This window comes from Mustela nivalis (genome assembly GCF_964662115.1).
Source record: "Mustela nivalis genome assembly, contig: HAP1_SCAFFOLD_1155, whole genome shotgun sequence".
Classification (NCBI taxonomy): domain Eukaryota; kingdom Metazoa; phylum Chordata; class Mammalia; order Carnivora; family Mustelidae; genus Mustela; species Mustela nivalis.
Window position 1 is genome coordinate 27,489 of NW_028135509.1, and position 24,080 is coordinate 51,568.

Below are 24,080 nucleotides of genomic sequence, written 5' to 3' on the forward strand. Positions count from 1 at the left end.
TACCAGTTAGATCATCCTGTGGCTGCTGTCAGGGAAAGAAAGAAGTATCAGACCCAGTGATGGTCAGGGTGGAACTCTAAATTTCAAAATAGTATCGATACCCTCTCCAATTTTTCTGATCATTTCCCAGGAGTCAGCCAAAGGAAGATGAACCCTTCCTGTGGGCAGCTGCCGTCAGCGACCAACCTGCCTGATGAATGTGTGGGGAGGTGAACCTGATGGAGTCCGAAATCCTTTTGGGTTGATTTTTGCAAAGGTTGTACAAGCCAAATGTTTGCGAGTGGTTAGGTACATGGAATATTCATTGAATACCGTGGACTTTGACTTATTGTTGAGTGATCTTAATTTTAAAAAGACATAATTAATTTACAGTCAGGATGCTTTATTTTTATTTATTTATTTATTTATTTATTTTTAAAAAAGATTTTATTTATTTGACAGACAGAGATCACAAGTAGGCAGAGAGAGGGGGAAGCAGGGTTCCCGCCGAGCAGAGAGCCCGATGCAGGACTGGATCCCAGGACCCTGGGATCATTACCCGAGCCGAAGGCAGAGGCTTTAACCCACTGAGCCACCCAGGCGCCCCAGTCAGGATGCTTTAATATCTAGTTTGTTACTCCTAGCGGCTGGTTCCAGATAAGGAAAACATTCATTTACTATGTCCACTTGCTTTCCAGAAACTTTCAGCTCGTTTGGAAATATATTTATTTTTTACAAAGGTGCTGTGAATATGTATAATTCATAGTGCATTAAAAGAATCCAGTAAGTACTGAGCACCTGATTGATCTGTGTATATATATATATATATATATAATCAAATACACATGCGTAGCATATATGCACATACACATATATACACATATACAATATATACACATATAACTATATATAAAAACTATAAATATATGTGCATATGAATATACAGTTATATGTGTAAGGAATTTTCAAATCCTGACATCTCTAAATATATATATTATTATTTCCATTTACAAATGAGAAAATCAGCTCAAAGATTTTAAGTCATTTTTTTATACAGCTCATGGTTGGGCAGGGAGGCAATTCAAACTCAGATTTGTTTTCTCCAAAGTTTATAATCTTTTGAACATATCATGCTACTGCTTTACCAATGTCTGCAATACTGTAAATGAGGCAAAAAAGATTTAAGGCACTTCTTCACACATAATAAATTACATCATTTTCCCAAGATAGTATTTATTATGTATTTATTATAATAAATAATATTTATTATGTAATAAAAGCAGCACAAGACCAAGACTGGAGACTATTTTAATCTGTATGACAGTTTATAAAAACAGAAAGAGTGTTGGTGGTTTTGTGTGTCTGTGGGAGCCTTGCCTGTACCCCTTTTTTCCACATGCACTTTCACGTCCCCTCTTTCAGGATGGAGGAGCACCGAGAAATAATTCAGGAATCATTCTGATGTTACCCAGGAAAAATGGAGTCGTGAGCCAGTGACCCTATCACTTCCGTCCAAATATCTGTTTTGCAGAATGAGAGTTTCTTTGGCTCCTTCTGCTTGTCCTCCACCTTGGACAGGCTGCTTGGGGGTGCACAGTCCTTGCGGTGATGCTGGACAAAAGGGGTTGGGAAATAGTTTGTTCTCCTAGAGTTTATATTCTGAGACAGATATCCATGTTGACAAAATCAAGGCCTCTTTTCTGTTACTTTATTGTATCAATCTGATTCATGTCCCTGAGCTCTTTAAACTAATTCTTCATGTGTGTGGATGTGTGCAGTTGTGTGTGTGTAAATACTGCATGTTGATCCGTTGTACATCTGAGTTTGGTTAAATGCATAAAAAAAATAGGCCTTAGTACCTTACGAAAAAATTTTTTTAATGTTCATTTGATTTTAAGATTTTATTTATTATTTGACAGAGAGAGAGACAGCGAGAGAGTGAACGCAAGCAGGGGGAGTGGAAGAGGGGAAGCAGGCTGCCCACTGAGCAGGAAGCTCGATCCCAGGACCTTGGGATCATGATCTGAGCTGAAGACAGACACTTAATGACCGAACCACCCAGGCGCCCTTTATGATAAATATTTAATGTTTTAAATGTTTAATTTTTAGGATCTTTAAAAAAATATATATATATATATTTAAGATTTTACTTTTGAGTAATCTCTACACCCAACATGGGGCTAAAACTTAACTACTGTGAGATCAAAGGTCACATTCTCCAACAATGGAGCCAGCCAGGGGCCCCAAGGATTATTATTTTTTTTTAATAAATAAGAGAAGAATGCAGTGTCCTTTCCACTATAACTTCAGAGTACTTAAGTAGATAAGTCTAGCACTTAATTTCGCTAAGTGCACCTCAAAATGCACCTGGGCCCTTTCTTTTCATTTGTGCTGACCTCTATTTAACCCTCAAGGGATGGGAAGATGGATGATAAATTTTATGGGGAAGTGGTTTAATATTACTGGTTGCGTTGACTATCACTTTTGGTTCTACACATATTGCAGCTTCAAATAGTTTCCCCGGGGGAAAAACAAATGAATTCTCTTTTTGGACGGTCTAGAGACAGAAGATAAACATTCTAGCTTTCTTATACTCTTTTCTGAGGTTTAACGTTATATTGAACAAGATTTGGTAAGAATATGGTATAAGACTCTCCGTAGCAAAATACTAAGTCGTTTAATATTCTGGAATACATAATGCCTTTATCTTTGAAGTAGTCCATTTATTTGATGTGTGTTGTTACATTACCTACCTCATCAGTTACAATGTAATCATACTAATCTACCTCAGACTGAACTAAAGCTTACCTTTCTTTACCCACAAATATTGTGAATCTTTGTGAATGACCATTGTGCAGGGTATGCTCAAGGCACTTAAGAGAATAAGTAATTTTCAGCCTCTCATCTTGATTTGAATTGAGGCTTGATGGAAGCATGCGGATTATTTGTGGAGAAGTAGGCCCCACTAGACCTGGACAGGAAGCACTGTGGAGTGAAGTCTCTTACAATCCATTCTTACATAATACTCTGAATTTAAGATTTCTCTTCATATGAGGATATCTTAATGCTTTTTAAAAATATGTATATATTTTTTAAGACTTTACTTATTTATTTTGACAGAGAGAGATCGCAAGTAGGCAGAGAGGCAGGCAGAGAGAGGGGGAAGCAGGCTCCCCGCTGAGCAGAGAGCCCAACTCGGGGCTCGATCCCAGGACCCTGAGATCACGACCTGAGCCGAAGGCAGACGCTTAACGCACTAAGCCACCCAGGCGCCCCACAAATAATATTTTTTGTGGGGCGCCTGGGTGGCTCAGTCGGTTAAGCAGCTGCCTTTGGCTTAGGTCATGATCCCAGAGTCCTGGGATCTGGGATTGAAGAGTCTGCTTCTCCCTCTGCCCACTGCTCCCCTTGCCTGTGGTTTCCCTTTCTTTGTCCAAAAACAACAACAACAACAACAAAACAAAAAACCCACCCATTTCCCCCCCTTTATTTGTTGTGAGAAGAGAGAGACCCTGAGCAAGGGGGAAGGGCAGAGGGAGAAGGAGAAGCAGACTCCTTGCTGAGCAGAGAGCCTGACACAAGGCTCCATCCCAGGACCCTCGGATCATGACCCGAGCCGAAGGCAGATGCTTAACACACTCAGCCATCCAGGGGCCCCCACATAAAAACTTTTTAAAAGGTGAGATAAAATTTACCAAATAGAGTGCACATCTTTTTTTTTTTTTCCTATACAGATCTTATGTATGCCATTAGATGCATTTTGACAAAGTACCCCAATCAAGATAAAGAACATTTCTATCACCCCAGAAATTTTGTTGTGCCCCTTCCAGTCAATTTCCACCTTGCACAGTCTACCACTGTTCTGATTTCTGTGGATGTAGATGAGTTCTTTCTATTCTCAGGCTGCAGTACAAATAAAATTACACAACACGCTCTCTTCTGTGCTCGACATAATCCTTGCACACATTTTAAGGAGTAAGGTTTTGATAACTATGAATACGATGAACACCAATGTTGCTTATATTCTTTTTTAAAAAAAATTTAAAAAGATTTTATTTATTTCTTTGACACACAGAGAGAGATCACAAGTAGGCAGAGAGGCAGGCAGAGAGAAAGGGGAAGCAGACTCCCTGCTGAGCAGAGATCCGGATGCGGGGCTCGGTCCCAGGACCCTGGGATCATGACCCGACCTGAAGGCAGAGGCTTTAACCCACTGAGCCACCCAGGCACCCCTGTTGCTTATATTCTTGTTTATCTAACTAGCCATATGTAATTTTCTATATGCAGACGTTCAGTGTAATCTGTTTCCTATTTCTTGGTTCTGTATTTCACAGTAACTTTCTCTTCTATTCCTAGGTTTCATAAAACACGTTGTTAAAGGCAGGAAGAAAACTGGGTTTTATTAAGGTAGGTGAACTTTCAAGGGCTGTTGTATATGTTCTCACATGGTTGTCAGTATCTTTAAAGAGAATCCTGGAGAGGATGCACTGTGTGGAAAAAGTAAACCGTTTTTTCTGAATCCTTTCTTAATAATTGAACTCAGAGGACTCAGAGTTAGGACATCACTCGCTGAGAGTTTAGGAGGAGAGGTAGCAGGAAGTGTTATCCTTTATTGTCAGTAGAACTCTGAAATAGAGAACATGTTTTTTGACTTGGCTGAGCCATTTCTTTAACCTGTTTTAATGGTAGAATTTTGTGCATGCAAAGAATGTAAACCAGGATAGTAAATGCAGAGAACAAGAAGGTAGGGAATTGTGGAAAGTTGTATTGTTTTGACCTTTCCACATTTTACTTGGAAATTTAGCTGACGAATTAGAAACTACCCCCAAAATGATATACTCTCCATGCTATTTCAGCTCGTTGTTATGGACACCGAAGTTGGTTAGGATAGCATGTTTTCTGCATCCTAGTACTACAGCTGGGTTGTTTACATGTGGGAGCAGCATGACAATGAACAAGGCAGATGTCAGTTTGACAGAAATCTAGCCTAGGTGTCTAGATTTTTCATTGTGAAAATTAGATGGCTCAGTAGGATATACAGAGTTTGATTAGGCAGAGTAAATTAAATATTGTGGTATGAATTAAAATAAAGGTAGGCAATGACTCAGAAAATGGCAGAGAAAATCTGAGTATTGTTAGAAGAGGATATTTGTGGTTTCACTATGGGAAACTGCTTGCTTTAGTAAGGCTTTTTGCTTACTTGCTTACTGTGGTCAATAGAAGCAAAGTCCTCATCTGAAGGTTTTGTTCCTGTCCTCTAGCTGAAGACGACAGTTGCAGAATCCTAAAGGCGAGCTCACCAGTACTGAAATTTGCTTGTGTATGGCCATTTCCCACAGGCCTTTTTAGCTAAAGGAGAGATTTCTAAAAATCTGTTCTCTTGGCATTTATATCTGTTTGGAAGGCTTTTTTTCTAAACTAAAACTTTCTTCTTTTGAGTAAGTAAGCATATTTATATAGTTCAAGAATAAAAATAATATTAATAAGTATGTTCGGTCAAGTCTTGCTCTGGTCCTGTTCACTGCCCCTCCCCAATTCTTCATTATCTTGGAAACTTGATTGGTTTCTTTGTATATGTTTCCAGTGTTTCTTTATGGAATTATAAGAACATTCATTGTTTTTGCCTACATTTTACCTGAAAGATAGCATATTATATACATAGTTCCATTATTGTTCTTTTATCTAATAATATTTTCCAGAAAATGTCTGTGTCAGTACCTAGAGAGTGTTTCATTTTGTTTCTTTTAAACTGCTGCATAGTATTTCATTGTGTTGATATACCACAAACAGTTTAAACATTCCCTTATGAATGGGCACCTTCTTGATATTTTAATCATAGTTATTGCACATATAAACTTCTAAATACAAACAGGTTTGCACATTCAAGCAGGGTTCTTGTTTGTAAAGAGAAGCAAGCATATACCGTTTTGAATATTTATGGAATAAATGCTTGAGGACTTGGTCTCTTACAAAAACTACTTCTAGAAAGTTTTTCTGTGTTGATATATTCAGCACTGCTAGTGGGAAGATTTAGGAGGCATAGTGAGAGCACGGCTTTCTTTGTAAGTAGATCATGTTCTTTGGGCATCAGCAAAGTAGGAGCATACCACATCGCCTTTTGGGAAAGAACATGATGTTGCTAAGAAATAGAAAAGCCTGTTGCAGTCATCACAGGAAAAGTCAGAACTTTGTTACCTTCCTTTGCCATTACTTTAGAGAGCAGAGTCATGTTTATTTTGAGTAACTTGTCGGGGAGTAGGGATTCTGATCTTTTCAGTGGTTAGCAACTATAAACATCTTAATTGGGCTTCCGAGCAACCCTGTGAGTATAGTGATAGGTGAGAAAATCAAAACTTAGGTAACTCGACAAATGCTTCTTAGCTTGGGAGGGATAAAGCTGGTCTGATTCTCCATCAGGAGACTGGATGACCTCGGGAAAATTTGCACTGAGGGTCTCTGAGCAGGTAGATCTTGTAGGTCAAGCCCATGGCTGAAACGAACTCAATACTTCCCTCCCACACCAGCTTCAGCTTCTGTTTTCTCAAGTTGCCCGGGGTCACTGTGACCTTCCCGCTGTCAGTGCTCTCTTCAAGGAAGGGAGGGCAGGGCAAGGGAAAAGACACAGACCCAGCAGTGCTGGTGGTAGAGTGTTGGGTCAAGGGTTTCTTAACTACTTTCTGCTCAAGGTGGACTTGCCCCACTGGTTGTTCATGTTTCCACCCTTTCTGCCTGGTTCTTGCACATGTTACCAGATTTGAGAGGTGATTGTCATTGCCATTTGGCCTAGAATAGAAGTTGGCTGCTGGGGTTGAGAATTTCAGAGCTGGAGATTCTTCCTCAATTCTGAGCCTATCAAGACTGGGTGTGGGGGCGCCTGGGTGGCTCAGTGGGTTAAGCCGCTGCCTTCGGCTCGGGTCATGGTCTCAGGGTCCTGGGATCGAGTCCCGCATCGGGCTCTCTGCTCAAGCGGGGGGCCTGCTTCCCTCTCTCTCTCTCTGCCTGCCTCTCCATCTACTTGTGATTTCTCTCTGTCAAATAAATAAATAAAATCTTAAAAAAAAAAAAAAAAAAGACTGGGTGTGATGGAGCTAGCGAGGCTATCGCTAACACCAGGAGCTACTCGAGGGCCAGAAACCATGAATATCTACTCTGTGTTTTCCTAAGTGTAACCTCTGCCTGGGAGAGGAGAGGTGAAAAGAAGAGCTGTATTTTTGCTGATGGAGACATTTGCTCTCAGGAAGTAAGAAGCGTGGGAGTGCAAGGGAAACCACCACAGGAAAGCCAGCTTGGCTTTCTTCTTTAATCACTGAATCTTGCTTCGAAGTGAGGGTCTGCGCAGCAAAGATGCCGTAGGAACACGCACACAGAATGCCAAAAGTACTTGGTTCACAAAATGAAAGCTCACATACTCTGTGAGAATAATTTCCCCTTATCAGATTCAATAACTGTATTTAATCGAGGCTCTCAAGCACCTCTGAAATGAAAGAACCACAAAGGAATTGGGCCATGTAGTCCTCTAGTTTTTGGTTAGGACGGTTCACGTCTGTGTTCTGCTCCCTTAGGTCTCCCCCCACCCATAACCAGGCTCGGGTACCACCTGGCCTTTTCACAACCTTCCTCTTTCTCCTTGACTCTGCTGGCCTCTCACGCCCACTCTTGTCTTTTAATTACCAACATTGTGAAAGATTTTTTCACACTTGCTGCCTGAAATTTCACCTCTGCTAGCAACCTCTCTCCCCCACACCATTTTATTGAAATGATTCTCAGATAATACCCAAGGCCAAAATCCCTTTCTCCATTTTCCTCCCTTGTGACCCCTATAAAACATCTGACACTGTTGCTTTTTTTTTTTTTTTTTTAACCTTGAAACCTCTTCTGCCTCTTCTGGCCTTGACAACACACTTCGGTTTTTCCTTCTGTCTGAATGATCCTTGATTTCTTCACAGGTCCTTTCTTCCCTGTAGGTCTCCCCTCTTTCACATTCCCTTCTAAGCCTACTTCTTCCTTCACCCTTGACCTTCCCCTTGACAAGTTCATTTCATGGTCGCGGTGTTCACGATCACCTCCCTGTTAATAACACCCAAAGCTTTACCTTTAGCATTAACTGGTATCCTCAGTTCAAGTCTACATTTACAACATTCTCATATTCTACTTAAATATACAAGTCAAGCCCATCATGTTGAGAAGTGACTTAGTTACCCTTCCTCACATAGAATAAGCTCTTCTCCATTTCCTATCTGGACATTACTGTGATCCTAATCATTTAAGCTTAAAGCTGTAAACTTTTAACAATTCTATCATCACTCCTGCCATTAATCTCATCATTTGCTGAATTTTGACAGTTCCATCTCTTCTAAATCTTTCGCTTAATTGCTTAAACCCCAGAGTTCTTAACTTGCAATGATATAATCAGATCCCAGCCAGCTCTTCTAGTCTTGTCTCTTTTTGCGCCTCTGGCTGTTGGTTTGAAACCTTGGGAGCTTCCTGGGTGAAATCTGAAACTGGCTCCTGTACATGGAGGCAAGAAGAAACCGAAGAAAGAGGCAGGTGACTCCAGATTGGGAGGCTTAGGAAGCAAGAGAACTTACAGATGAGCCTGGTCTTTAGTGGCTACAAGACTAGTAAATCTCCACACCAGCCTGCCAGTCTTATAAGTTTTTTTAGAGGCCTTAACTGAGTTCAGTCCTGGAAACCATTCGGCTGGTCGCAATAATACATTGCTTTCTCAAGGTTGCATCCTTGAAAGTGGCTCCCCCTGTGGGAACGGTCGGGGGGTGGGGGGAGGAGTGTACCATGTACAGACAGGGGGAGGGGTGAGGAGGCTTCAATTGTCCGGGTCCAGCTTGCAGGTCAGCTAGCAGTTATGTCCTCTTGATGATCTTCTCCAACGCCTATACATGGCTATGCCTTATCTAAACAGGTTGGAACACCATTCCTGCACATTTTTCTCTTGTTTTCCCATCCCTGTACTTTGATACCTATTATTTCCTCCTTGTAGAATGCCCTCATCCAGGACTAGTCATAAGATGAGGGACTCAGTGTGAAATGAAAATGTCCCTTTTTCAACAAAGCAGGAAAAAGAGGCCTTTAAAGTTAAAGTTAAAGAATCAAAGCTTTCTACTTTTTTCTGTGTATCTCCTCTGCTCACACCCAATCAGACTTCACTTACAAAATAAACTCAAAGATGAAATTATCAAGATGGTAACAGTAGAGAGTGAAACTAAGTGTGGGGCTGCGCATGTGACTGCAGAGGTCACATGCCCACTAAGCAGTCCTGCCCTCATCCACCTGGGCCTTTCTCCATCCTCCCCTACACCCTCCAAAGACAAGTCCAAGGCTGTCTCTGCTGGGCAGATTAGGAACTGTCCACTTTCTGCTCTGCTCCAAAGATCTCTTTAGCGGTTTTCTCCTAGCACTTTGCAGAAGTCTCTGAGAACCATTTCTACTTCCTGTTAGTCCTTTAATCTCCTACTAGTTTATAAGTTTCTTAAAAGAAGGGCTACATCTTGATGCATCCCTGTAGCATCAGTATTCCATAATGTGAACTACACATAATAAGTGCTTAATAAGTGTTTGCTAACAATGAATAAAAAGAACAGAGAGATGAGCACTGCTATCTGGAAGCCACATGCAATGCTTCCTTTTTCCCTCAAAGCAAGATTCACCTCGTGCACTAGTTCAAGTTCTCCAGGTGGCTGGCCAGTGCCTTCTTGTTTTCCTCTTCAGCTCCTAAATTAGTCCTCATGGTGCTCCTTTTAAGGACATTCCCTTTGGACATTATCATTGGATTTGGTAATACATATATTTTTTTGTTTCTTAAAACATATGCATTTACTCATTTTTTCTAGTATTTGGATAAAAGCCCATGTGTTTGGTTCGGTTTTTGGTTTTTTTTGTTTTGTTTTGTTTTTGTTTTGGTTAAATAAATTATTTTGATGAAGAAAAAATAAATCTGAAAATACTTTGTACACATCACTAAAAAATAACTTATTGTATGGTAGTGCTTTTCAGAATGACTTTGGGAAAATTCTCTGTGTTCAAGCAAGTTACCCAAGGTCTTCACGGAACTACTTTGATAAAGAAGTTGAACCACTTGATAAGAACCTTGAACTGCTACACTGTTGAATACATGTAGCATCCCAAGAAAAGAAATCAAGTTTATACCTTTCTTCCCTCCAAACACAAATATCCCCCTTTTGTAAATGTATTTTGAGCTGGAAATTCAAAATGCTCACTTGCACTTGTGGGAGAAGCTGCTTTTAACCAACACTATTAAGTGGAAAATATTTAAACAGCAAAACATTAATTAAAAAAATGCACCACAGACACTGCATCACTAAGAAAGCCAGTAACTTTACTGAATTGTCTGCAAAATACAAATTATACCTTATTTCCAGCAGGAGAAACTTTTGAAAATTCCCCACTTTTATTCACTACAGACAGCTGAATGAAGTCCCTTGAGATACACAGATGTGGTTTAACTTAGTTATAACATCTTGTCATCTAGTGGCGACAAAGTCCAGCTTATGCCGCTGTGAGCCTCTATTTGAATATTTGTTGCAAATGCTTGTATGCCCTCATTTACAAGCTATTTTAATTACTGTCATGTAATGGAAACAAGTCCCCAGAAAAAGAAAAGGAAGAAAAATGATACAGCAAACCATCTGAAGCAATCCAAGTCCTATGCCTACAGCGACCCAGGTCTGCGAGAGAACACTAGTACTGCGTTCAAACCACAACGGAATCCGTCACTTAGCTGACCTCTCTGAATTAAACTGAGGTATGAATCAATTTGAGGTATGACTAGGGAAGGCAAAATGCAATACCCGATTATGAAAATAACCAAAATGGACAAATTGAATGTAGAAGATATGTGGCTTGGATTGCTCCACATCTTTGGTTAAAACATATTAAGAAAAGCCTTTAATTACATCTGTAGTCCGAAGCATTCTAACAGACACCAGTATTCCGTCAATCTTCAAAAGATCTGTAGTGGCAGGAAATTAACGCCATGTAAGTGACGACATCACAGCAGATGGCACAAATGGGAACAGATGAAGTCTGCCATGCTCAGTTAACAGCCTTTACTGAGGGTTCAAGTGGCTGCTTCTTTAAAAAAAAAAAAAAAAAAAAGACAATTTTTTTTTTTTTTTTTAAAGAAAGAAATTACAAAGCATTTACCCTCTGGAAAAATGAACAAAAGCAAAAAGGGGGCAAACAAAACAAAACAAAACAAAACAAAAAAACAAACCACTAGCTCTAAATTAAAAGATGGATATGTTAAGAAAAACAAATACATCAAAAGTGTGAGAGGGCAGACATTCTTTTAAAAAGTGTATTGGAATTCTTTCCTTTTCTCACTTTAGTCAACCTTAAAATGATCCGAGGATGATAGGTATTTTCATATTCATCATTACAAAATGCTAAATTCCACCTTTGGGAAAAAAATAAGCCATTTTACTAAAAATCACAATTTTAAAAAAGATTGAAATGACCAGCCTTCCCCTCACCAATGCATACAATATACAGGTTGTGCAGCTTCCCTATATTGCATCAGTGTTACCAGTATTTAAGCTTAATATTACCAAAAATCTTTCAAAATAGGATTAGCTATAACAATATTTGTAGCTGTGTAAAATGCTACTTAGGATTCTTTTACTTGCAATGAAGAATGTTGCCTAAAATGTTACTCTAGGATGGGTTATGTAAAATCATACACCCTCAGGGCTCTGCCCTAAACTCCTGAATACAAAGGATTTACTGTGATAAAAACCCAAAACCATACTAGCTTTGCAAATACAATAAATGGTAAGTTACAGATAAGGTAGAAGGGTAAAGAGAGACAGTGATTGTTTACAGAAAGTGACTCATCACAATCAAAATTGTGCTTTTCCTTGTTAAATCATCTTTAAAAAACTCTCAGATTATCCCTTCGCTATCTTGCCACCACTTTATATGAATTCGGTAGTGGGAACAAGAGATGACTGGCATCCGTTTTCAAGTGATTCTGTTCTTTTCATGTTCTTATAAAACTATTGTCAGAACTGCTATAAATAGCCAAGGCTTCTGCTGGTACTTTAGATTACTTTATCTTCAGCATTATAAATTCACTTTTCCTTTGTTGCTGAGGCAAATTGCAGGTAAAAAATTAATATGGCTATTTCTTCATAGTTTCACATAATGACCCTTTCCCACCCACTGGTAAATTTCTGCTGATATTGATAAAGTGTTTTGAAATGACAAAGAACATTTGTGACATGTTTGCATATTTTATACACATCAAGTTATAAGGATGGTTCTAAGGATGGAATCAAGTCTACGGTGAGGAAAATGATTTTCTTAGATGCCCCCCGCCACGTGTGAATAAGTGTGTGTGTGTGATTGTGTGTGTGTGTGTTTTCAAGGATGATTCTTTGTTTTTCCTCTAAATAAATGATTTTCTTTCATGTTCCATGAATATCTTAAGGAGTGGGGTATATGGAAAGGTTGAAAGATGTTTTTTTCTTTTGTTTTTAATATAGAAAACATTCGTACAAGGCAGGCTAGCATTCTATATGGATATGACCAAAGGTGCGATGTGGTCTAATTGTGGATTTCAGATCAAGTTAAGAAAATACAGCTTAGTCAGTAAGGTCTCTTGGCTTTTGCCACCCAGCGGCAGCCTTTTACAGTGAGAAACACATAGCAACTATGCAAGTGAAAGAAAAGGATGGATAAGAAATGTCCTAGACGTGCTATAGCAGTGTCGATCTTACTGTCTGTATCTTTGTTGCTGTGTATGTCAATGCACATGAGTGGAGATGAATCGACAGATCTTCACATTCCAAGAGAAGGAAAATCATTCCTAGATTGAAATCTCTTTTAAAACAATATATATCAATTTTTTTTTATGGCACTCACTTTTTAAAGGGTCTGAAAATTAATCCCTTATAGACAAATATTAGACAAGAGTCATCGCTATTTTTTGAAAAATTAAAAAAAAAAGGGACATAGAGAGGTTCTTTAATGGGATTTCTTGAAATGGCTATTAAATCTCTTTATTGAAGAAAAAAATAGATGACATACATGCTTTATGCAGAAGTGACATTTGGGGGTCCTGACACACCGGGATTGTTCAACAGTCCTATATTGCTGACAAGATTGTTGAGGGTCAGTTAAAATAATTAAAAATGGATGACGAAGCAACTATCCCTTTACCTGCTTCCTTCTTGTCTAGCACCCAGTCTTTCACATTTTTCTTCTGTGGGAATTTATGACTTGTGCGTTGAGTAAACGCCATATCACTGGTTTCTAGGGCCATATTTGCAGGACATGTGCCCCAACACAGCTTCTCTATTCCGGGCATGTTTCTAAAAAGTGTCTCAGATTCTAGGCTGAAAAACCAACCAAATAATTTAGGATCCGGGCAAGTTAGGGTACGCACTTACTGAATTCCAAGATGCATGGTGAAATGGTGAGATCGGAAAGGGGCCCTGCATTTGATAATAATGCAAAAACAAAAACAAAAAAATAGCATGAAAGAAACTCATTAGTATATACAATGGATGTCAGTTGACCCAGTAGATTGCTAATGTATTAAAAACAATTTAGGGTGTTGCAATGTGATATGTTCTAATCCCACAGGTTATCCTTTTGACAGCTGACCTTGAACTTATAAAACGTATGCAGAGTAAAAGAAAACAGAAAGAAAATAGTTACTCAAGTGTGCAACTGCACAAATATACCCCCCTCCCGCTATTAAGATAACAAAACTTCTGCTATTACCATAATATTATATATATTAGAAAGCTATACACAAGCATGTTAATTTCACAGATTTTTTAAAAGATTCTTAATATTTTATATAATTAGAAATACACATTTCAAAAACAAAACTTCTACAAAGAGAAAACAGTTATCTTGGTTAGCAAAGCATGGAGTTCCTCATGGCTTAGGGTAGTGCTTTCTATACAAAAAGTCCTTTTTGGTTTTTTACAGGACTGTTTAAAATATTAGCGAAGCTATCAAGGGGGAAAAAAACACATTTTGGCTTAAGTAAACTACAAAAAGCCACAAATGCTTTGCAAACTCTGTCTTACCTTTTATATGAAAATAAGCAAAATGTAATGTACATATTTTTATATTTTTATTTAATAAGAGATGCAGACCCAGATTTATTTATTTAATTAAATACGTTAGCCCTCAAACTCCACATTTTTTTTTTAAATAGGTATGGTCCTCTTTTAATGGTCGTTGATCCTTTTTAATGAGTGCCATACGCCAATGATATGCGTGCAGGTTTGTGAGCGCGTTCTCGGGATGTTAGGTGACCTGGTGCGTTCCTAACATTTACCAATGGCCACCCTTTGCCGGGTCTGTCCAAAACATCTATACATTTTTCTATATGTTGCATAACAGCTGCTCTCTCTTTCAGTAAAGATCTGCCGCTTTTGGCAAATGTTTCCTTTTGTCTATTTACATGTAAATAACGTTGAACCTGCAACATGACACTATCTATTGTAACATACATTTTGCAAAGGAGCACAACAGTGAAAAGAAGTTAGCCTTAAAATCTATTTTGTACAAGTGTTCTGTTGTACAACTCAAGTGCTAAGCTTATCTCAGCATTTCTGTTTATCTTTATACTGTATCACTGAGGCAATTTAAAAGTACTTTTACAAAACAGAGTACCTGACTTTTTTTTTTTTTCCACACACAGCACATATAATGCATATCGACCCCCCTTCCCCATTAAGGTATAGCACACACACACACTGCAAGAAAAAAAAAAACTATTAAGTAATAATCTGATCATGTTGCCCATCCTTCAGAGAGTCGCATGCGCTTGACTGAGGGACTTTCCCTTTCGTCCGGCGAAGGTCTGGTGAGTCCAATGGGGGAGTGGAATTCATTCCGGTGATCCTCTCGGTCGCTCCCGTCGTAGGAACTGCTACAGCTGCTCAAGCTGTCAACAGGAGATCTCCCCGCCTCGTGGCGCGTGTGTTGTGGGTATCTCGAAGGGGTGGTGGTACGGTCTCTAGGAGGAGAAACAGGTTCTGACTTGATGTTGAGGCTTTGAGTAGAAGGCAGGGAGAGATTTGAACTCTGAGATAAATGAGTGCTAGTGCAAGCTCTGTAGGAGGAAAGGAAACCCAGTTACAGATGGAGGAGGCCTGGAGCCCCCAGGAACTCACAATTACATCAAACATCAGCTTCAAGACTCGCATAGACACCGGAGCATGCCCAGAGGGAGGAGAGCGTGCTCGGAAGCACTGGGGTGGGGGTGAGGGGCAGTGCCTGCTCAGAGCCACTGAGAATGCCTGGGAGTAATTACAGTATTTAACAGGGCCAGGCCTTGTGAATCATACCTCTAGTTTCTGACAGGCTCCCTACACATGCAGGTTACTGGCTCAGAGAGGCTTAACATGACACGGTGGAAAAAAGCATTTTCTGTGTCCGTGGAATTTCTCCCTAGACTAGTTCCGAAATCTAACCTAAGATTTAAGATACAATATGTAGCTTTTGAATGAGACGTCTCTGACTGAGTAACGCCTGTGTGTGGAAATTACTGCAAAAAGCCTGTGACGGATATAAATGGTTCCCTCCACGTAATAAGTGCGAACACATGAAGATGTACAGTCTTCAGAGCGAGAGATGAGAGTTCAAATTTCGAGTGAATAAATCCCCTAAAATGCTACACTTAACTGTATCTGGCGAAAGACTGGAGGGGGGAAAGATGGGGAAGGAGGCTGAAGATTATTGGCCGAAAATTGAATGTTGGTTTAAAAACACTTAGACTTCCTACTCCACTAACATTGCTCAAGGGCTGGCCCTTCTTCATCCTTTCTGTTACGTGGGACGCAAGGGGCGTCTATTTTCCACAAGAACCTCAACTTCATCACTGCCATCCTCTCCCTGCCGCCGTGTGTAGTAGGATATCGCTCAGCCTGTAGTTATAATTGGTATGAGCTGAGAAATGTGGATTTGTCTAAGGAAAAGCTTTCGTAAAGAAGGATCTAGTGTGCTTTTATTGTGTTTATAAGCCTTAATCCTCATTTATTCCAGGAGAGTATAACTTTCCCTTCTTCCCAAATGAGGAAGAATTCGGACACTTGGCACTCTGGAGGGAAAAGCATTAAGCCCTTGGGTGTCAGCTGGCAATCGCAATGACTTTGATCAGGATAAACGGGGAGAACACTGCCGACATCAATTTTAAGATGCTTGTCCTGCTCCTGCATTCTGATCGCACTGACATCCGTGGCTACAGTCAGCATTACTTGCCCACGTTGTCAAGAGAGCACAGATATCTCCCTTAGTAGTCACGGTGAAGAATAATCCATACAGATACACCCATTCTAGACAAAGGAAAGTGAGCCTACCTACCCAGGGACGTGATTATGTTACTTTCAAATGGAGAGAATTAGGTGGCATTAAAAAGTCGTTACGAGCAGTGAGAAAATGGGGATATATTTCAGAGGAAAAAGTGGAATAACTTGGGGTTGGCTTTTTGGGAGATGCAATTCAGGCTCAAGATGTATAGAGATATAAAATTAGTCAAAATGAGTTTATCTTTGAGTGATGTTTTATACAAAAGCACCACCTACTGGCAAAGAATTACTTTCCTTCTCTTAATAGATGAGCTAATGCCTAGAATGACCTAAAGGAGAATTATTTGTTTCCCTAATAAGCCTTTCTTTCTCCAGCTTTTATGTTATAGGATCAAAACAGTCCTAGCCTTTATATCGAGTTACCACATTGAGTGCGTATGATTTTTCAATCGCCTGTTTATACTTGTCATTATTTACTTATAGTTTTTACTTGACACTGCATCGGTTTATTAATTTTCTAAGAGTTTAATTAAATAATCTTTAAATCAAGAAGATATTAAGCCAGGGCTGTGGGGGGAGGGAACACCTGTATTTCAAAAGGAACCATGATGGTGGACTGTTTTATCTGGGTTCAAAGTTACTTAATGATTCATTTTGATGTCAGAGGAAATCATCTTTTGATTTCTGGAAGAAAGAATTTTCCTGGCTCTCGATAAGAAAGGCTGTTTCACTAAAATTTAATTAAATGCTTCTACTATGAATCACACAACTCTTTAATAACAAATGTCAATTAGGAGCCTGTAAACAAAGTGGCGTCTCAACCAATACTTTGACTGCCCTTTGACATTTAGATTGCTTTTTCACAGGCAGGGAGACATGGACAATTAGTAAAAAACTTTGGTGAGATGGACAAGTAGAAGCAGTTGATCTGGATGGATTAATTGATGCAAAAAATAGTGTAATCAAAATGCTGTTTCCCTTAATGCAGCTTTTAGAAACTGCATTATCTACGTATTTACGGTATCTCCACTGTGAACTGGCTTGTACTGGTTTTGCGGCTTCTCTTCCCCATGGGAGATAACAACACTCACTGCTTGCTTATCCCTTCCTGTAAACAAATAAGCGAGCCCCTCGGTTTCCTTTCTAGTGGCATTTCCTGTGACACTGAAAGCACATATGAAGCATTTTGAGTAGTTCTGGGGACGCTAAACGCAGTCCTGAGATGTACGTGATGACTGAGACTCAGCTTCATTCTATTGTGGTGGAGGATTCCGAACAGAATGAAGTGTAATTGGCTAGTCTCTGTTATCAAATTATTATCTTGGAAAGAAAAAAAGCATTAAAAATCCCTTAGCTGTATACATGCTAGATTCAGATACAAGCATATTGGTCTGCTTGTTCTTGAGAGCAAAATTTTTATAGACCCAGAGAATTGTGAAATACTCCATGTGTGTGGGTGAGAAAGAGGTGGGTGGGGAGACAGAAGCCAGATATGCAAGTTGCCCATCTCCACTCCTGCTGCAAGTTTTCATGTACTACAGATGCCTTCCAACTGGGAAAACACCTACCCTTCCCCATAATTGCTCAGAAATGAAACATGACTGGATAGTTTTATTCAAATTTCTTACTGCCTCCGCCTGGAAATTAGACTATCAAACTATATTTAACTTAACCTTTTAAAAGTTGTCTTTAAACACCCACATCAACAAAGATGGTGTATAGAAATGCTTCCAGAAAACAGGCTGCCCTTTTTTAAGGCGCTATGAGAAAAACGCTTAAAAATTTGAGGGTCATTTGCTCAAATATTCGTATTCAAAGGACTGTCACTAACCCCTGATGGCAAGTTCCTTCTGCCTATCATTTCTGCTTCCTGCAACAAATCAGTGAATGCCATTTATCTGACTTGGTTAGATAAAATCAAATACTATAGAGAGTTAAAAGTACTGCTTTTAAGAATTGAAGGTATTTCCATCAACAAAACATGAAGGGCTCTTTTATCCTCTTAATTTTGGGCAAGAACTATGGTGACCATCTTGGGCTGCTGGGAATATATGCTTTGGAAGAGCTGAAATATATTTTATTCTACTCTGAACACTATATCTCTACAGAGAAACGTGAACCCCTCACATAAGAACATGAGGAAACTGTAGCCTAAAAAAAATACTGATTTTTTTGAATTAATTCACACTGTAGGGAATTAAGAAACCTCATATAATTTATTTTACATAAATTTTACAACTTGGGATTTTCAAAAATAGTTTAACATTTAATTGTGTGAACAAGGGCTAGTCCCTCTGAAGGAACCTTTTTTTTTTTTGCAAAAGCTACCCTGTGTGTGTGTGAGTGTGTGTGTTTGTGTGTGTGAGAGAGAGAGAGAGAAGAAGGAAGAAAGGAAGGAAGGAAGGAGGCTGGCCAAAACCAGAAGGTGTGGAAGGGGTATCCTATCTATTTGAGGGATAAGGGAAGTGATTAAAAGTGCAATAAAAACTCATAGACTAAGTTCAGAGTCAAATACTGCACCATGAAAACCGTTATTGAAAGAAACTGGAACTAAACAAAATGCTTCATCCCTGGCTGTTGTAATTTGGTTCCTCTGTAGGCCAGTTCTCTCCCTTCTCATTTACTGAAGCTTTTATTAAGGGAAGCAGAAAATTAGATTCTTCCCATGTAATAGAAGTGACTTTTAAGATTACAGTATAGTTAAAATACATACATTAATATGTAAAATGCAAATTGTCGGGTGTTACAAAAAAAAAAGAAAGCCACATTCAGATAAAATAATATGGCTTTTGACATCGATAATTTCTAAGGAAATCCAGTCCTCTAATGGATGAATTTTGTGAAACATGACATGTGAACAGCTGCCTTGATCCTTGCCAAGAAGCACGTACAGTGGATTCACTGCTTAGCCCTAGCAGTGCGACACCGCATGTATGTACTTCAAGATTGCCTGGATGGTATCGTGTACTCAGTCATAATTATCTCAAAAAGTTATTGCAGTAAATGTCTACTTGCATAGTTAACAATTCTGAGAAAATTTAAATGTCCTAAAAGGAGAAACTCTGTTGCTGATCAGTATTTAATATATCTAAATAGTTAACAATCTTTTAAGAAAGCACAGCAATAATACCATGTAAATTTATTTTATTGTTTACATGGAAGGTTAGATTTTCAACAGTAATGATCAGTGAGCAGGATGCACATAAGCAAATAGTGAATGGGGGAAACTCTATTACTAGAGCACTCATCTATGTGAAATCAATTCCACAAGAAAGCTAGGAGGGCAGGGAGGATAAGAGATGAAGTTGTGATGTCAGAGATTTTTATTCTAATCAGTGTTTTATTCTCATTATTTCTTTAGCACAGAGCTAGCTAACTATTCTAACCACATGGCTCGGCAGAAAAGTAAAAACGAGGTAGGCATATAGAGTGTTTCTAAAATATAAGCTCTTATCTTTCAATATTTTATATCTTCCTAGTATTTTCTTCTGAAGATTAACTGCAGTGATGGAGTTATTAGTTAAACTTAAAGTCAGATCTTTGATTCACGTTTTAAGCTTAGAAAAACTATCTGTTTTACAAGGAGTGTGAATTATGAATTCAGGGCTTTTTAAAGGTTTGAACATTTCCATACATAAATGACAGGAGTCATTTCTATGATAAAGACATTTCTCAAAATTACCACAAGGGGGCAGAAATACACATATTCTGATTTCAGAAAAACCACAGAAATTATTTTTATACCCAAATTTAGGTAATTAGTGTATGTACATATACACATATATTTATATTTGTGCAATATCTATAAATATATAGCCATATGGTGAGTACACTATACATATATGAAATCGATGGTATAGGAGATCCTGTAGTACTAGGTTAAGGTTAGCATAAATTAGATGGTGTATGCTGAGTGATAAGGGTTCACAAATATATCTAAAATTTAAAGAACTTATAAGTATCTTCTTATGTCCCACGTGAGCTATATGAAAAGTCAACTAAATGAAAGTTTTTCATTGATCAAAGTGGAAACCAATATAGCCTAAAACAATAGGGAAGTAATGTATCTCATTATCACAGAGCTCCCCTTCTCTCAAAAAACAAGGAAAGGCATATCTAACCGACTTAAAAGATACTGATCTGATAATTACTTTCCCATTCTGATAAAGTAGAATTTTACATCCTTCAATGGGACACTAGAGCACAGTATCTAGAGACTGCTGTTGTCATCCAAGAACACATTCTCAAAGTGTTTTATAATAGAAATAACATTGCTTACCCCAGCTGACTGAGGGCGGATGGCGGCATGTTATGTAGGTGTTGCTGTTGCCAGCCAGTTACTGACCCAAGATGGAGAGCGCTGGCGGTGTTAAACCCAGACAGAGATGACAGGTCTGCACTACTCAGAGAGTACTCTAGACCAATAAATAAAACAATGAGGGAAAACACTTAATTTGAAAATTATCAAATGGTAAATACACATTTCCAATTAAAAAATACTCTTATTAGTATCATGTAATGATTATTATAAACTCTCTTACTCTCGGGGTAGAAGGAGATAAAGCATTGGGAGCAATTTCAATTTAAAAGAGATGTCTCATTTACCAAAATATAAGTATTCCACAAAAGCTTTAAAGTAGCACAGCTTGCAATTTTAGTTTACTAGAACTACAATCTGGCATTACAGTATATACATCTTTGATGATCTAGAAATGTTTTTAAAACAATCCTGAGAAAGTGAGCTTTCTATTATATCCAAGAAATAATGGCTCATTTTCCTTGAAATTGGTCTTTTATATTGAATTCAGGTCAGGTCAATAAAACTTTCAGTCACTTAAGAAAGGAAAAATATGGATATTCACTTTGTCTTAGTAACATATAGGTAATGGTATAGTCTGTGGATGCCACAGGTACTAAATGAAGTTTCCTAATAGACTAAAGAGTGATATCTTTTTTTTTTTTTAATCTTGCTTTTTAACAAAAAGTATTTAATGCACTATTTGAACATGGTAAAGCTACTCACCGGTACCATATGTTGTTGAAATGGCTGATGGATATCCTCCCATCCCTTGTCCTGGTAAAGTAGGAGTTGCTACGGAAACCACTGGGGTAGCCAATGACTGAGCAGACTGGGAGTTATTTATCCTTTGATTCTTTTAAAGTAAATAAAGAGACATTATTGATAGAATTTTTTAAAGTTAAAAATATTAGATTTCAGTATTAATTTTGTGTATAAAGAAATAACTTGGTACAAGTCTCATGAAATTAATCATTTAACATGTGTCTCTATGAACTCTGCCAACCCTATCATTTACAATCCTTCAAGAGACCAGTTGTTGCCATAGTAACCCATTACATCAGTATCTCCTAGGCAACTGAACTAGTAACAAGTACCATAAGCTTTATTATGGGTAAAAACAGACTATGTTGAAAACTGATGAAATATGTATACTGTACTCCATTGTTTCAGTTTTTATTCAAATGCAAATTAAAAAAAATTAAAATCAACCATGGTGGTTTTTATGCTCAGTTCTATACACAGCAGAGCAGATGGGCGGAATTTCATGCTACATTCTGACCAGCAGGTGGTGCTCTGACCACTTTTTTCAGATTCTTCTAAACTTCCCTCAGAACTAAATGGCAAAGCCCCTAACATGTATATTTAACTCCTTACAGCAAGCAGATTAAAGATTCACATACATTTAAAAATCATGACAGTTTGAATTCTTAGAAAAATAAGTATCTTCATGGTTTAAATAAGGAAATTATTTTTGTTAGAATTTTACAATAAATCAAGTCCTAAAATAAACTGAAAACATGGTCTTCTCTTGCAAAGGTTGAGACAGAAAAATAAATAACCTGACATTCTTTTCAGGTGTGTGATACCTGAAATTAATGGCATTTAAATATGATTCATTTGGACACACTATGGTAACTTCTGAAATCTTCCCATTTTACTAGAGCCACTCCACCTAAAAGTCCCCTTGGGTTTCTCCTTGCAGGTGCCATTTAAGGGAAGTACTTTTACTACTTACCAAAAGCAAGTCGACATCCTCAGACTGAGAGCATGGGGAAGGAGTTTTATTAATTAGTGTCTGTAAATATTTATAATTGGGCAAAATCTTTTCAACAAAAGGCAAAGCATCTTCTGATAGACACAACAGTTTAAACAATTTTAAAACCTAGACTCTACAGATAACTCCTTACAAAGACATTCTTTGTTTCCCTTAATGAGCTGTTTGTCTCCAATGTGAAGACAATCTATCCAGTTTTCTGCACAGGTCAGTGTCTCAACCTTCATTATTTCAGCACCACGTTTTGAAAAAAAAAAAGAAAAAAGATTATATTTTGAAACCCCACTTGCTGGAGGAGGTGGGGGGGTGCTGCACCTGGCTGCTGGTGAGAGGCTGGTTGTAGGACCACTCACAGGATCCCTATCCCTGGGAGAACATCAGTTTTAAGAACTTAGAATAAATCTGCGGATAGAGACAGGCTGCCATGCATGGCCCACACCGCTTGGCTATGGCCCTGTGGGAGGTTTTATTTATTAGAACCAGTCTTTCCGAAGGGAATGTTGCATATTATGTGATTTTTTTTTGGTTGATATTCAAAATTAATCTGCACTGTGCCATAATAAACTAATCAGCTTGCAGGACTGTTTTACCCTGAAGCTTGCCACAGAGCACAGAATGAAAAAAAAAGAAATGTGTTTGCAGAATGATCTAAATTTGTCTACTGAATCTTGGTTTTAAATGTTCTCGCTCTTAAGCAAAGCTAATTTGGAGAACACTGATGTAAGTCTCTTTGTTATTGAATTTGGTCCCACAGTTATTATCTTCGTCTTAGCCCTGCAGACCCAGGAGAAAGGAAAATGAGAGAGTCCAGGGATATTATTTATACTTCTTAATTATTTTTTTATTTATTTTTTCTTACAGGGCCAACTTTTTTTTTTTTTATGTAAAATACAACCTTTGTTCTCAGAATGCCTAGGATTTTAAAACGATTTGCTTTTCGGAGGTAGTTATTTGCATGAAGGGCATATATGGAAAGATGAACTGAGGCATTGCACAGGCATGTGCTATAGTAATCGTTGCAATATACCTAAGAAAAGAATGGCCAGCTACTAACATGAGAGCATTCATTTAGAAATTATGGAAAAGATTTTTGGTTGTCAGCACCTTGAGGACATAACCAGTTCAGTATTATAAAAATCTGTTATGAAATTCCCTATTTTGTGAGTTTGATTCTACCATTGGTCAAACTTTATGCACCATAAGCAGAGTAGTAAGTCATGATTTTTTTCTAATTATAAATTGCAGGTCTTAAAAAAAGGAAATGCTTTTTTTTGGTCCCAGAACATGAGTTTTATAGGGGAGTTTATTGGATGTTGGTTTTTTGGTTTTTGTTTTTGATTTTTTTTTTTTTTTTTAACATGGAAAAGGGAAATGTGAACCAGTTACCAGAAATAATGGCTAAATACAAACAGGGCTCTAGCAATAGCATCAGTAAGTTAATTTTCTGGGAGCCCCTAAGTAATTCAAAAATGTTAGAAAGATACAAAAACAGCAAAACATATACAAAACATGATCAACATTTATTTAAAACGTAGTCTCGCATTACCACTGATGGCATCGTATTCTTGCTGCCTGGTGGAATAAGAACTCGGAGATCTGGTTTACGGTTATTCATCCCTAAGTTCATGGGAGGAGGAGATTTTGCTTGCATATTCTTGTTCAAGTTACCAGGTGAGACCAGCAGACCTGGTGAGTTTCGGGGATTGCCATATCCGTTCCC

The 24,080-nt window shown here is 38.3% G+C and overlaps 2 protein-coding genes across 45 annotated transcripts in view; one reads left to right on the top strand and one right to left on the bottom strand.

Annotated features, from left to right (window-relative positions):
• LOC309857731 (uncharacterized protein) overlaps positions 1–24,080 on the top strand; it is an 83,150-nt gene that overhangs the window by 18,417 nt on the left and 40,653 nt on the right. For 2 of the 3 annotated variants that reach the window (XR_014307877.1, XR_014307878.1), the window contains exon 4: positions 4,336–4,386. The gene's annotated coding sequence lies outside the window, so the exon portion shown is untranslated. Of the gene's footprint in view, positions 1–4,335; positions 4,387–5,240; positions 5,289–24,080 lie in introns of those variants that run through there. The other variant, XR_014307879.1, reaches the window with a different exon arrangement.
• The window catches only part of MEF2C (myocyte enhancer factor 2C), a 154,688-nt gene continuing 143,588 nt past the window's right edge, over positions 12,981–24,080 (bottom strand). For 16 of the 42 annotated variants that reach the window (XM_082750463.1, XM_082750466.1, XM_082750489.1 and 13 more), the window contains 4 exons: positions 23,907–24,079; positions 21,310–21,439; positions 20,566–20,701; positions 12,981–15,091 (listed from right to left, as the gene is read on the bottom strand). In XM_082750463.1, the coding sequence (XP_082606589.1) occupies positions 14,770–15,091; positions 20,566–20,701; positions 21,310–21,439; positions 23,907–24,079 (761 nt within the window). In that variant the 3' untranslated portion in view covers positions 12,981–14,769. Of the gene's footprint in view, positions 15,092–20,565; positions 20,702–21,309; positions 21,440–22,321; positions 22,346–23,906; position 24,080 lie in introns of all 42 variants that reach the window. The other 26 variants (XM_082750482.1, XM_082750473.1, XM_082750483.1 and 23 more) reach the window with 3 other exon arrangements.